General features: G+C 49.4%; 1 protein-coding gene across 3 annotated transcripts in view; it reads left to right on the top strand.

The window, feature by feature from the left end:
• The window catches only part of Cep250 (centrosomal protein 250kDa), a 46,148-nt gene extending 43,280 nt beyond the window's left edge, over positions 1-2,868 (top strand). For all 3 annotated transcript variants that reach the window (XM_013514237.1, XM_013514238.1, XM_013514236.1), the window contains exons 33-34: positions 772-834; positions 2,134-2,868. In XM_013514237.1, the coding sequence (XP_013369691.1) occupies positions 772-834; positions 2,134-2,397 (327 nt within the window). In that variant the 3' untranslated portion in view covers positions 2,398-2,868. The remainder of the gene's footprint in view (positions 1-771; positions 835-2,133) is intronic.
• The last annotated feature ends 11,027 nt before the right edge of the window (positions 2,869-13,895 follow it).

Below are 13,895 nucleotides of genomic sequence, written 5' to 3'. Positions count from 1 at the left end.
GTGGGGTGGAGGCGAGGCTGGCAGCCCTGCCTTCTGAGGAGCTCCCAGACCTCAAGCTTACCTGAAGGCAGGCGTCACTGGGCTCTGGACAGAATCCCTGGGGTACGGGTAGTCATGTGGTGCTTGCCAGCTCTTGACGTGCCTTGGAGCTTGATTGTGGCTTTGCAGATCTCTTAGACCTTCTTGTGTACTACGTTTGCAAGATTGCGGTTCATAGTATTTCCTGGTAACAGGGTTCCTTTTTCAGATAAGGTCTCTGGGCAGGACCCCCCACCCTCTTTCTAGCAACTCTTTCAGCTGAGAAATGTCCATCGGTAGGGCCAGGGCTTGCAGCCTGGTGAGGAGGGGCTGCTTCTGATAGCTGAGCATCTCCCTGTCCATCCCCCTTCCTTTAATGAAAGCTTCCCCAGGGCAGGCACCATGTCTTTTTTTCCCCCTCTCCATCCTTAGCTCACAGTCTAGTTCTGGCACAAAGCAGCTATGTGGCCTACTTCTGTTACATATAAAAGGACCTCAGAGAACCAAGTGCCATCCAGGTTTTCTGGATGTTCAGGGTCAGGTCTCCACAGTATCTCCCATTATGCTGTTATGGGGCCTCCTGGGCCTCTCCTCAGCCTGAGACCAGGCCCTATAAAGATTCAATCTGAGTTCAGGCACTTCTAGCCCAAAACCTTTGCTCAGGCTCCCAGCTGATGAGACAGCTGCAGGATGCTGCAGTGTCCCCTGAGCATGACCACCCATCCCAACAAGATTGGTATGTGTCTTCCTTAGGATGGATGCGGAGGACAGTGGGGCACCTCAGATGCCAAGCAGATGGTTGAACTGCAGAAAGAGGTGAGTTCTGCACAGACCTGTTTTCTAAGCCCCGTTCCCTTCCTTGCATTCAGACTTCAGGCTCTGCTGTGTGCTTGGCCCTGTGTACACCTCCCACAGGAAGAGGGTGAGTACTTCCAGCCTTCAGAGCAGTTCAGTCTCCACAGGAGGCAAAAAGGCTGCAGTCTCGACTCTTCCTGGAGCATAGCTTCAGCGGGGATGGGCAGAAAACATGATCCAGGATGACCTCTAGACTCCAGCTTATGAAGGGAAAGGAAGAGGGCAGACAGTGATCTAGGACAGACTAGAGTAAGCAGAACCATGCCAGCCTCCTCTACCCACAGCTGTGCCCTTGCAGGCAGGACTGTTGCCAGCCACCAGGCAGAGGAGGCTACACATGGCTCGTGTCGAGTTGCCACATTAGGAAAACTACGTCTAGTGCCTTCTGGCCTTGGAGGCCTCATCTCAAGTTTTTCTCCTTCTCAGTGCCCAGGAGTAATAAGAAGGGTAGAATTTTGACTTCTGAGCCTGCTTCAGAACTCATTAGTCACTATAGGCAGAGCCTGACTCTATAGCTAGACTCCACTAGTACTTTGAGTTATGTTTAGATCTTACAAAGCAGTTCGAGGCATGGCCCTGACAGGATGAGCAAGAGAGGCCCCTGGGCATGGGATTAGGTCAGAGCCACTTGCTCTGACAGGTGGCTCCTTAGATCTGTGCCCCAGATGCCCGTTGCCTCCCCCTCGTCCTGTACTGTGCTAAGATGCCCATAGCTTTGCTCCTGCTCATCTCACCAGACCCTCCCGGAAAGTGGAAGGATTGGTCAGTAGGTCTCAACCTGCTGCACATTAGAAACATGTAGGTGCTTTGAAAAAGCAGTGACGCCCAGGCCTCACTCCAATCTAAGGAAGTCAGAGTATTTTTTAAAACCTTGAAAGAGGAGCATAGTGGAACTTTCTACAGTGATTAAAATGCTCCATACCATGGCTGGGATAGTGGTTATACGTGAACATATATCCATTCTCAGACTCATCAAAATATACACTTAAAACCTGGGCACTTTACTTCGTGAAACTGATCCTTTACTAAAATCGATGAGCCGCTTTGTTGTTGTTTTGAAGCTCCCTGTTCGTGTCCCTGTGGAGCCAGGGTTCTAAATCACTGAATTCTCCGTGAGTCCTCAGGGCTCTTTCCAACCCCCCTAAAACCTGCTTCTGAGGTTCATGTATGTGGTAGAGTTTGTTCCGAGGTTTGGCAAGAGCCACAGGAGCAGAGAGCCAGGACAGCTTTGGGACATCAGCTGCTCTTCCTGCCCAACAGGTGGCCCTGCTGCGGGCCCAGCTGGCCTTGGAGCGGAAGCAGAGGCAAGACTACATTGCGCGCTCAGTGCAGACCAGCCGGGAGCTGGCAGGCCTGCACCACGGCCTGTCCCACTCCCTCCTCACGGTGGCCCAGGCCCCTGAGGCCACGGTCCTGGAGGCTGAGACCCGGAAACTGGATGAGTCGCTGACGCGAAGTCTGACGTCCCCAGGATCAGTCCTGCTGCACACCAGCCCCAGCACTACCCAGGCTACCCCCAGGTAGCAGCCACAGCCAGGGCAGGGTTCGGGCCAGCCTGCTGCCAAGGAGCCGTGCAGAGACGCAGAAGCGGCCACAGCCCCTCTGCACAGTGACAGCTTTGCCAAAGGAAAGGTCCAGCCCTGTTAGCCCACCTAATGCCCAGGTCAGTGGCATTCCCAGGAAGAGGACAGAAGCCTGCACGGCGGGAGAGGGCTCCAGCTCCCTTGAGAACAAGGTGCGTCACGTCGCTAACCTCTAGAGTCACACAGGGAATGCCTCGCCTGGCCAAGGGCATCTGCTGTCCCACAGCCTAATGAAACCACTGCAGTCCGTACCAGGTTGGGAGGCTTCAGCCATGCCAACAGTATGTGGTGTCCTCACCCAGGCTGTGAGCACTTGATGCAGGAGATTGATTGCCCTCTTGTCAGGATTTTGTTGTCCCAGTTCTCCCTCCTGTCCCCCATTCAACAATAAACCCAGGCTCTTTGTATTAGTCCTCTGCTGTTGTCTCTTGTTTTGCTGGGCTGCACATCAAGGGAATTAAGGAAGACTTTGCTGATTCCCATCAGATGACATGAACTCACTACACATGTTATGCTCTCTGATCAGAAGGCTTCATATACAAGACAAAGTTCCTGTCCACAGAAAGCCTGAAGTCCAGTCAATAAGAACAGATTAACCGGGCCAGGGATGTAGCTCAGCACCTGCCTGGAAAACACAAGGTCCTGAGTTCGATTCCTGGTACAAAAAAAGCAAACAAGTCAGATGGTTCTGTGTACTAACTAGTGCTGTGGCAATCCCAGGCCCTAAGGAAGGGAGGCATGAACTGCCCCTTGAAGGACAGGAGGAGGTGGGGGTGCTGCTGATGAGAAGCCTTGTCTGGCTGTGGCAGTGGGTGGGGGTCAAGGATGGGGCATGGATTATGGAGGCCTCTGGCTGTAACTCACAGACATGAGGAACCACTAAGGATTCTTGACTTAAACCAAGTTCTGAGCCCCCAAAACACTGAGTTCATCTTTGGTTCAGATTGAAGCTGTCTGGCCGTGGAGTCACATGAGTTGTCTGTGTGAATGTCCTGAGTATATCAGCTGGGATTGCATGAAGCCGGAGGATGAGCAGTGACGGAACTGTCACCTGTGGGCTAGGCCTGGTGGACACAGTCTGGACTGACACCAGCTCCTAGGCCTAAGACCCTGTTGCACTTCAAAGCCTAAGAATAGATCTCTCTCCCTCTCTCACTGGGAACCAATCCTCATGCATGTCCAGCAAGCTCTGTGCCACTAGGCTTCCCCTCTGGAACCCTGGCAGTGCTCTGGTCCCGGTGCTCTTACAGTGGGACTAGGGGCCGCTCCCGTTCTGTCAGTGAGCTGCCCATGACTTGTGCCTCCGAACGACAAACACACCAGTACAAGCCAATGGCCTTTGCTCTCTGCTTCCCCACACAGGACTGCCAGCACCTTGAAGGCAGAAAAACTGCTGGCACGAGTGTACCCACCAGAGGAGAACCTGGTGCTGTGGGCTGAAGGGGTTGAAGGCTGCACGATCACAGGCTTCAGGGCGAGAGCAAAACCAGCTTTACACCAAGAAGCCAAGAGCTGCCTGCTCCAGACCTGCAGCCCTTCCAGTCTTTTTGCCGGTGACATCAGTGCAGGCCACAGCAGGTTGGGAGGCTTCGGGGATACCAACAGCGGGTGGATGCTCGCATCCAGGCTGTGAACACTGGGTGCGTTGAGTGCACAGAGGTTCGGTAGCCCAGTCATAAACCCCAGAGTCGGTCTGGCTCATTCTGCAGAGGCAGGAAAGCAAGTCTGGAAGGCACTGGGGCTCATGGCCCAGCACAGCTCCTCACCTCCTCCTGCCTCACGTGAGCACAGCGTGGTGCCTATAGATAGTTAACCCATGTTCCAAATACCGGAGATTCCTCAGCTCCCACCACAGCACAGGCCTGGCCTGAGCCGGTGTCAGGATCTGACTGTGGCCTGGGGTCAGATGGGGAATTTAGGTCATGGGTCTTGGTGCCTAGAGAGAAGAGCACTGACTACTGATCACTCACCCGAGGCCCCAGGGCCCCATAGCAGCTGGACTCCATTAGAGGAGAAGACCTCACAGAGGATGGGGCGAAGGAGAGGCTGCAGCCCGGAGCTCAGGGGTGAGTCTCCACAGGCTCTGGAGACAGGGTGGTCACGGTCCATTGGACAGGCTCCACCTGAAGCGCTCATCCAGCTCGTCAGACACAGCCTTCTGGTAGAGGCAGGCTTCGCAGATGTGGCGCCTGCTGCGTGCACAGCCGCAGGTCTGGGGCCTGCAGCAGGGCTGCCAGGAGTATCTGTGGGGGAGGGGCAGCAGCTCCTGGGAGAGAGAGGTCCTCTCCTTAGTTTGGGATTGGGACAGATGACGTCTTGAGCTGTCCCACCGTAAAACTTCATGCCCTGTGTCCTTGTGAACCACCCTGAAGAGTAGTGACAAAGATGCTGTGGGCAGAGGCGGTGGAGGAAGAAGCACCTGGCTGCACGCGCTCTCCAAGCAGTGAGCCCCTGTTGCAGAGCTTCAAAGATCCGGACAGACCAGTAGGGATTTTTTAGGACTTTAATGGTGCACCATCCCAGCCACTAGAAATGCTCAAAACTAGGCTGAGTCCCAAATCAAGGAGAGGTCCCCTTTTATACAATTTGTGACATCAAGCAAGTAGAGATACCAAAGCGAAATAAAGGTGTTAGTCATCCTAGCAACGAACCCTATCTCAGCCTTGAAAGAAAGCACATCCTGTGCATCTTGGGATGTTAGGATGCTGGGAAGCTTGCTTATAACCCCTCTGGTTAGCTTTATGGTGTCAGTACCCAGTACTGCTCCTCTAAGGGAGGAGAGTCCCATGAGAGAGCTGCCTGAAGTGTCTCCCTTACCAGTGAGGAAAGTGCTGGAGCTGGTGAGGACGCAAAGTCTGCACTCGTAAGGGAACGCTGCCTAGAGAGTTGCTCGCCTGAGCTGGGAAGGTTTTACAGAGGGGGAGAAAGGCCATGTCTCTCTGAGTGGGCACGAGGATGCAGGCTCAACTCTGCCCACCACACTTAGAAAGCAGGCAGAGGAGAAGGAATGACAAGAACACAGGGGCTCAAGGCCCCACGACCCTGACATTGCCTCTGCCTGCCAGGACCTGGGTTTGCCAGATGCTGATGGAGGTGAAGGCGAGAGGTGAGGCCTCCCTGGATCACCCGACTCATTCCGCCAGGAGCCCTGTCACAAAAGAGACCTCTTTTTCCCTTAGGCTTTTGCTGCCAATGCCACCTGCGCTGTAGATGCCATCACAGGCCCTGAGCCTGGCTCGGGCGGGGAGGCTTGAGGGTGAGATAGGGGCCGGGACTCAGAGGAGAGATGTCTGCGAGGCTGTGCGCTGCGTCCATCTGACAGTAGGTGTTCTTTACTCCCAGGCCGTAGCCATTTATTTGGAGGCAAGGAAGGGACAAGAATTATTGTTCAAATTTGGCCCTTTTTTAAAAATCAGATTGTATTGGTACATTTTAGACTTACATAATGATCACATTTATCATAGGGAATTTGTACCTGTCCATGATATACCTTGTTTTCCCCCATTCCCCCACCCGCCCTTCAACATCTCCTCCCCTCCCCGTCTACAAAAGCTTTGTTTCCATGTTTTCCTTCTTTTCTCATTTTTGTTTTTACTTTCCCCCTCCCCTCTTCCTTGTTCCCCTCCCTTGAGCTCACTTTGTAGCCCAGGCTGGTCTCGAACTCACAGCAATCCTCCTGCCTCACAAGGTGATAATGGTTGCACAACAATGTGAGTGTGCTTAATGTCACTGAATTGTACACTTTAAAATTATTATAATAAATATAATAATGGTAAATCTCATGTATATTTTACCACAATAAAAAATTTAAAACTGGGAATATAACACAAGGTCATGGCTTCAATTTCCAGCACCAAAAACAATTAATTTAATGTCACAGAGCCTTTACCTGTCCAATTTTTATTTGGTTCTTTTTTTTTTTTTTTTTTTTTTTTTTTTGGTACTGAGAATCAAACTCAGGACCCTCCACTTGCCAGGCTGGTGCTGTGCCACTGAGCTATATCCCTAGCTGATTCTTAAATACTATTAATATACAGTTTCAAAAAGAACAGCACTACATTAAATAATATACTGAGTGAAGTTTTAACATTTTTTATAGTTCTTTTTGTTCATAGAAAATATCCTGCTAAGGAGTTCAGCCAGTGTACAGAGCTGCAAAGGAACCTGAAATAATTCTTGTCCTGGTGTTATCGATTAAATATGCAGGTTCATTTGATTGGTTTTCAACTTTACACCATTTTCACTTCATCTTATGTTTTGATAAGAGTATTGTATGAGTAACATGGTAATACATTTGCTGGAAAGACTCAGTAATAGAGTGCAGCCATTTAATGCCACCAGGAATCCAGTGAGAGAAATACGCTAGTTTTATATAGTAGCAGAGTTGTCTCTGTCTGGTTCTCTTGAGGTCTGTTCCTCTCTGACATCCCGAGCTCCCTTTGGCTGCCTGTCTGCTTGCTGGGGCCTCCAGTGCAACCTCCCTCCTCTCAGCTCTGGACAACAGCCTTCCCCTCATACTGCAGCTTAGAGACGACCTTGTTTTCCTTTGGGAAATTTTGCATGATGGCCTTGAGCAAATATTTATCATCCCAGTAATGGGACCACCTTTCGACTTGATCTGTCCCAGAACCAAACAAGGACACTTGAGAGAGAGGATAAGACAAGAGGTGGCCATGAGGCTGCAGGCTGGAGCCAGTCTTACCCCACAGACACCTGCCACTCCTTCAGCAAACATCACTCAGTACCCAGGGTGTAGTTTTCCTCTTGGGACTGGGAGGATGATGGAGCTCACCTTCACCTGGAGTGAGGCTGGAGGCTGGAGGCTGGAAAAGAGAGTGTCAGCTAGCTGCACCCCATCACACTGAGGAGGAGAATATTTCCCCAGGAGGCCAGAAAAGGACATTCCAGATATATGAAGAGGCATGAGCCAGGCATGGCAGTGCACACCTGTAATCCCAGCACTCGGGAAGCTGAGGCAGGAGGATGGCTGTGAGTTCAAGGCCAACCTAGGCTACATTGTGAGTCCAAGGCCAGGCTGAACTCTGTAGAGAGACCCTGTCTTAAAAAACAAAACAAACAAAATGTACTAATAAAATTTTTTTTTTAATAAAAGAGGCATGAGGCAGCTGGTGTGATTGGAAAACACCAAGAAGCCCAACCTGTGAGCCTGGGAGAGAGATGAGGGGCCAGATCACTTAGTGTCTTGAAAGCCAAGCTGAGAACTTTAAAGTCCCTGGGAAGTCAGAAGGTCTTAGTGACAGAAGAATGAAGGTCTGTGAGTTGAAGATCTTTTACCCAGTCACAGGTGTGCAAGGCATACACTACAGCCAGCAACCCCAAGGATGGATATGACCTTGTTTTCCAGCCAACTTGGGTATACCTGAGGAAGACAGAGGAGCCCATAGCCACATTTTGCTCCTCCTTTCCCTTTCCCTTGCTGGGTCCTTCACCTGGTCTTTATTCTCCACCAGTGCACAGGGCTAACTGAAATCTAAAAGGGACTGGGGTGGGAGAAATTTCAGTCATTGACACTTGTTGGTTACTTTCTCTAATTGCTGAAACAAAATACCTGATGCTCAAAATCAAGGGAAGAAAGGTTTATTTAGCTCACAGTTTGTGGCAGTTTCAGTCCATAATCAACTGGCTCCAAGGCAGGGTGGCATGGCAGAGGGGCAACAGTTCAAGGTGGCAGAAGACAGCAAAAGCAGAAAGAGCAAAAAGGGGAGAGCAAGCCTCTTTTTCTACCTTATATTGTATGCAGGCTACCTGCCCTAGCACACTCACACCATCTTCCTGCTCTCTTGCACAGGATGAAGATGTTCACAAAGTGAGGACCCTTATCCCCTGCTGAGTCACTCAGTTAAACTTCTAAACTTCTCAAATTGGTGCAGTGTATCAACCATTACAACACTGAAGCCCCCAAGCCTAGGTAAGTCTTGGGGTGCCCCAATATTTAGCAGAGATCTCTTTGGAGTCCCTACTGTCACACCCAACAATGGCCCCCCTCACTGGCATACCTAGGGTTTCTTGGGCCAAAGAAGTAATTTTCACAAAGTACTTACATGACCCACTTCAAATGAGATGCATTCAGTGGGAGCAACAGCAGCTGGGTACCTGGATCCTGAAGGCTTTTGGCAGCCTTGGTATGTAATGCTCATTGTGATCGTGTTCCCTACATCTGTCTCGAAGCTTGAGACAGGGGCCTGGTTCATCCTGAAAAAGACGCCAGGACAGTCATTTGGAAGAGGAAGAGAATTTGGCCTGGCCTTCCTGGTACAGTATCCACCTCCTACACTGTACTCACCTGAGCACCATGTCTTGTTGGTTAATCCTGAAGCCAAGACTGGAGCCCCACAGGGACCTTGAGTTTCCGACCACTGCATAGGTCTGGCAGCTGGACCTCACGTGGCCCAGGGGCCATCTGGGACACGCATCCATCAGATACTTACTCTTTTATTTTTTATTTTTTATTTTAAAGAATAAAAGAAGGATAACATAATAACAGGGGGGACTTAGCAAATTACAGACAAAATGGTAGGAAATTATCGATGGTTATCATTTTACATATTATTGTCTACAAAATAGTTTCTCAGGAAAACAAATAGACAAATAATAGTGAGTTACAGACAAAAGAGGTAGGAGATTATCAAGAGTTGTTGTACTATACTTTGGTATCTTCAAAGTGGCTTCTAAAGAAAATGAATAGAGCTATACATGAGTGACCTACTGAAAAATCATTAACTCTTCTCAATGGTTGTTGTAGGAAACACATAATAATAAACATACATCCATTTATGAAATAGGATAGGAACATTACAAACTTTACACAGTTATGGATAGATTAGTAGGAAAATATCAATGGCTGCTGTAATACGTGGTGGTATCTTCAGAGTGGTTTCTCAGGAAGACAGAGATATGCAAGAGGGACCTATTAAGGAGTTACAGCCTAAGGGTTATCAAAAATAGCATATTACCTCCTCACCAGTGACTCCTTTCACTGAGGTATGATGGCTGGAAGGAAGGCCAGGATTGAAAAGAAGGACCAAGAGACTCGCACCTGTGACTAGCAACAGGCTGTTTTCTTGTTCCTCCATAGTCATGATTACCCAGGGCTCCTCCATGGAGATGACGGTCTGGCCAGAGGGAGAAGGCAGACCATGCCCCTAGCCCTCTCATTCCTGTTGGAGTAACTGGTAGCATGGGTCTGAGCTCTGGGGCCTCCACCTCAGAGGGCAGACCGATCTCCAGTGGTCTCCTTTGCATCCAGGGCATGGCCCATGGGGCCTCTTAGGGCAGTTCCTCTTGAGGTGGCCTGGCTTTTAACAGTGGTAGCAGATGAATGCAGTTGTCGAGTTCTTCTTGGAGCCCCGGGAATCAGACCTGGGATCTGTTTCTCTTAGTGGTGCAGCAAAAGCAGCTGCTTTTTCTCGGTCTCTTTGTTTTCTCTCCTTGGCCTCCTCCTCATCATGGCTATAGAATACTGAGGAAGCAGTTCTTACTAACATCTCAAGTGAGCTATCTGGGGTGAAAGCCATTCTTTGTAGCTTTTTCTCTCCAGCTTCCCATTGCTTTGGGACCCCACAACCAGTTAGTGTCCTCTCCGCAACTGTCAGCACAGTCAGCAGGAATCCTGCTGCAGACTTCTCCGGAGCTCCACCACAGCCTGTACTGTCAGGGCAGATACTTACTCTTAACCTCCTTCACTGACTGACTTCCTGAAGTCGTTCAACATAGGAAGGAATATAGGAGCTGAGCCCAGAATCCAGCTACCTGCATAAGGTTAGAACCTGGGCCATGAGGGAGAGATGGCTGGGGCCTGGGGCTGGGGCAGGGACTACACAAAGAATGTGCACTGTGATGGTTTGGGTCTAGATGTCCCCCCAAAGCCTCATGTAGTTTTAGGTGGGCCTTCTGTGGAGGCAGCTGAATCTAGAGCTCCTGATTGCTTTGTAGTACAATGCTGGGATTAAGGGTGGGTGATTGCTGGATCAGTCTACTGATTGGATTGACACCACTCTAATCTCAGCACTCTGGATAAAAGGGGCAGAAAGAGGCTCGTTTTGCCCTTTTGCTCTTGTTGCTTTTGCTGTCTTCTGCCACCATAAACTGTTGCCCCTCTGCCATGTGCCATTCTACCTTGGATCCAACTGATATGGACTAAAAACTCTACAAACTATGAACTAAATAAACCTTTTCCCCTTTAACTTTGGGTGCTGGGTATTTTGTTTCAGCAACAAGAGAAAAGTAACTAAAACATGCACTGACCAGTCACAACATCAGAGTATCAAAGGCAGCTTGTGACTCCAGCAGGGACTCAGCAACCCTGTGGAAGTGGCTATCAAATCAGCCAGACTGGCCAGGTACATGGAGGAAGCTGGAGCACTTGTTGTCTTCAGACAAGCAGCTGAACTTTTAGTTTCAGGAACAGTGACAGGCCCTTCATATATCCTGTTCATAATGTAGAGATTGCTCTGGCTGAACTCTGGCCCATCAGACACAATGAAAGTGTATAGGGAGCTACCGGACACTGCTTCCAGTATTGAATCCTCATCTCTGGCCTGACAGTGGTGTCCCTCACAGATAGTAGATTGGCTCTGACACCTGGCACAGGGAAAGAGGAGGGCCTGGGGTCACAGCTGTCATGGGAGCTTTGTCCCTTATTGAGGTAGCTTTTCCCTCTCCCAGTCTTCCACATTGCATCTCTCAACATTTACTTCTGACCTCCCTTCCCACCTGCTTTCCACTGACGACAGCTGCCAAGGCGAGTGAGAGGCTGAAAGGGATGGTGATGCTTCTTGAGTTCTCTGTCCTCAAGGAGACTGATGCCCAGTGAGGTCTTCCCTGCCAGCCCAGTTGTATCAAGAACCTTATCACAAAGCCAGGCATGGTGGCACATGTGTGTAATCCCAGCACTCTGGAGGCTGAAGCAGGAGAATTGTTGCGAGTTCAAGGCCTGCCTGGGCTAAAAAGTGAGCTCAAGGCCAGCTTGAACTGCACAGCAAGACCCTGTCTCAAAAAGACAAAAAAAAAAAAAAGAACCTTATCACAGAGGCCACATTGCAACCTCCTCCATGCACGCTCATGAGTAAGGCCTCCTCATTCACTCTGGCATTCGGACCAAAGCCCAGAAGACAAAGAAGACGTGGAAACAAAGCATCAGGGGGATGCTGGGCGTGGTGGCACATGCCTGTAATTCCAGCACTCAGGAGGCTGAGGCAGGAGGATCACTGTGAGTTCAAGACCAGCCTGGGCTACAAAGTGAGCTCACGGAGACCCTGTCTCAAAAAGACAAAAAAAAAAAAAAAGAAAGAAAGAAAGAAAGAAAAAAAAAAGAAAAAGCACAGGGGGACATGAGACCGGACTTAAAGGAAAACAAGCTTTCCCAGCTGGAACTGCCCCCTCCCTGATGACTGTAGTTCCTTTTTCTGTTATAAGATTTGCAACTATGTGGCTGTAAACAGGGTTTATGATGTCCCCGTACCTGCCGGGATTATAGATAGGGACAAGAACTGTGTTCCTGTGAACACTATAAGAGTTCTGTGACATCCTAAAATTTATCTTTGTGTCCTGTTCCTGCAAACTTGCTTGCCTGCCTACAAATTCCGGGCCAAAAACCACCCCCTCAACTAAATGTATAAAACTAAAACCTTTCCTTTGTTCTAACACCCTACACTTTGGATGCAAGTTCAGCTGGATCAACATGCATCTAAAATCCTGGAAATAAATTCTCCTTTTTTGCCATTGGTCTCTCTGATCTCTTGGATTCTGAAGTATTTCTGGCAACTGCACAGGGACCAGAGGTGACAGATTTGCTGTCTCCTTTGCCTACAGGCCCAAGAGGGCCAGAGGTTCAGGAGTCCTGAGACCTCTGGCACCAATGGGTGAAACTTCAGCTCAGAGAGGATATCAGCCCTCTCACACCACAGAGACCTCTCCCCTGTCAGTCAGGATGATTCTGAAACAACAGCGCGATATATACAGGTCCAAGGAGGAAAAGTGTTCCATTAGGAAGGAAGGAGAGCCTGATCACCTCCCAGGGGTGGGGGGTGTACCTAGTAATCTGATGTGGATTGGGTCAAATGAAACCTGCAACCCTAAGCAGAACGCAGGGGAGACCCACAGCAAAAGTTGCTCTAACAACTCAGGACAGGCCCGCAATGAGAGGACCTCACAAGTGACTCTCAGACAGCTCATGGGACAGCCCTACAATGAGACTGGCTCATAAAGAGGCATACCAAACAGCTAGACTTGAAGGGAGTCCAATGAAACCTAGTCCCCAAGTAGAAAACATGGGCATGGCCTGTGGCAAGAAAAGCTCACGGAGTGTAGTAACTGTGGGAGTGGCCCACAGTAGGAGGGGCTAGAGAATCTGGCACCTGGATAAAAACAGCTGGGAAAGAAGAAGAGAAATGTGTGAGTCTGAAGGGTGCAAATATATATATATATATATATATAATTGTGTGTGAGAAAAGTGAAATGTGTGAGTCCAAGGTTGCCTGGGCTCAGCTGGGAACTAGGGGAGGAAAATGGTCTAATCAGTCTGAAAACAAAAGTAATTAAGTGAAGGATTTGTGCCATAAAGGGCAAAGACATTAAAAAAACTGTTTAGCTTTAGTGCACCAGGATATACATTTCGGGCACCTGCAGGTGTCTAAAACCCAGAGCAATTCTAGTCTGGCACTGAATGGCCAAAGTTCTATCAGGCCTAAGGAGGTTTTATAGGAGAAATCAAATTACAAATTTTACCTAATTGGTAAATGTACTTTTGGTTTTCAGTTTGAGTTAGTTTAAAACATTTCTTATATACTACAAATTCTTGAATTTATAGGGTTAACTTGATCTTCTCTCTGATCTCTATTGGTTTAAGATAACATTGATTCTGCCTGTGGAGGCCTGCCCGGGGACATGTGTGAATCATCCCAACATGGAGAAACCCCTGGGAATACATGCCACACAATGGGTCACTCTTGCCCCTGCCATTGAGAACCAGAAAGGTCCAGAGTCAGTCAGATGAACAAGGACTCAGAAAACACGAGAATATAGACTACGTCCGAAGACTCAGAGGTCTAGTTGACCGGGGTCACGAGAGCCATTCAGAAGCTGGAAACCAGGAGGACTTTGCTCAATACCTGGGGAGACCCCCTGGAAGCCATTCTTCCCCTGACAGTACAGGCTGTGGTGGAGGAGCGTGTGGAGCTCTGGAGAGGTCTGCACCAAGATTCCTGCTGCCTGTGCTGATGATTGGGGAAAGGACACTAAGTGGTTGTGGGGTCCCAATGCGCTAGGAGGCTGGAGAGAAAAAGCTACAAAAAATGGCTTCCCCCCCAGATGGCTCACTTGAGATGTTAGTAAGAATTGCCCCCTCAGTATTCTATAGCCGTGACAAGGAGGAGGCCAAGGAGAGAAAACAAAGAGACCGAGAAAAAGCAGGTGCTTTTG

Source organism: Chinchilla lanigera, unplaced genomic scaffold (assembly GCF_000276665.1).
Source record: "Chinchilla lanigera isolate Chin_1 unplaced genomic scaffold, ChiLan1.0 scaffold00021, whole genome shotgun sequence".
In the NCBI taxonomy this organism is placed as follows: domain Eukaryota; kingdom Metazoa; phylum Chordata; class Mammalia; order Rodentia; family Chinchillidae; genus Chinchilla; species Chinchilla lanigera.
This window is presented reverse-complemented; position numbering and strand designations above follow the sequence as displayed.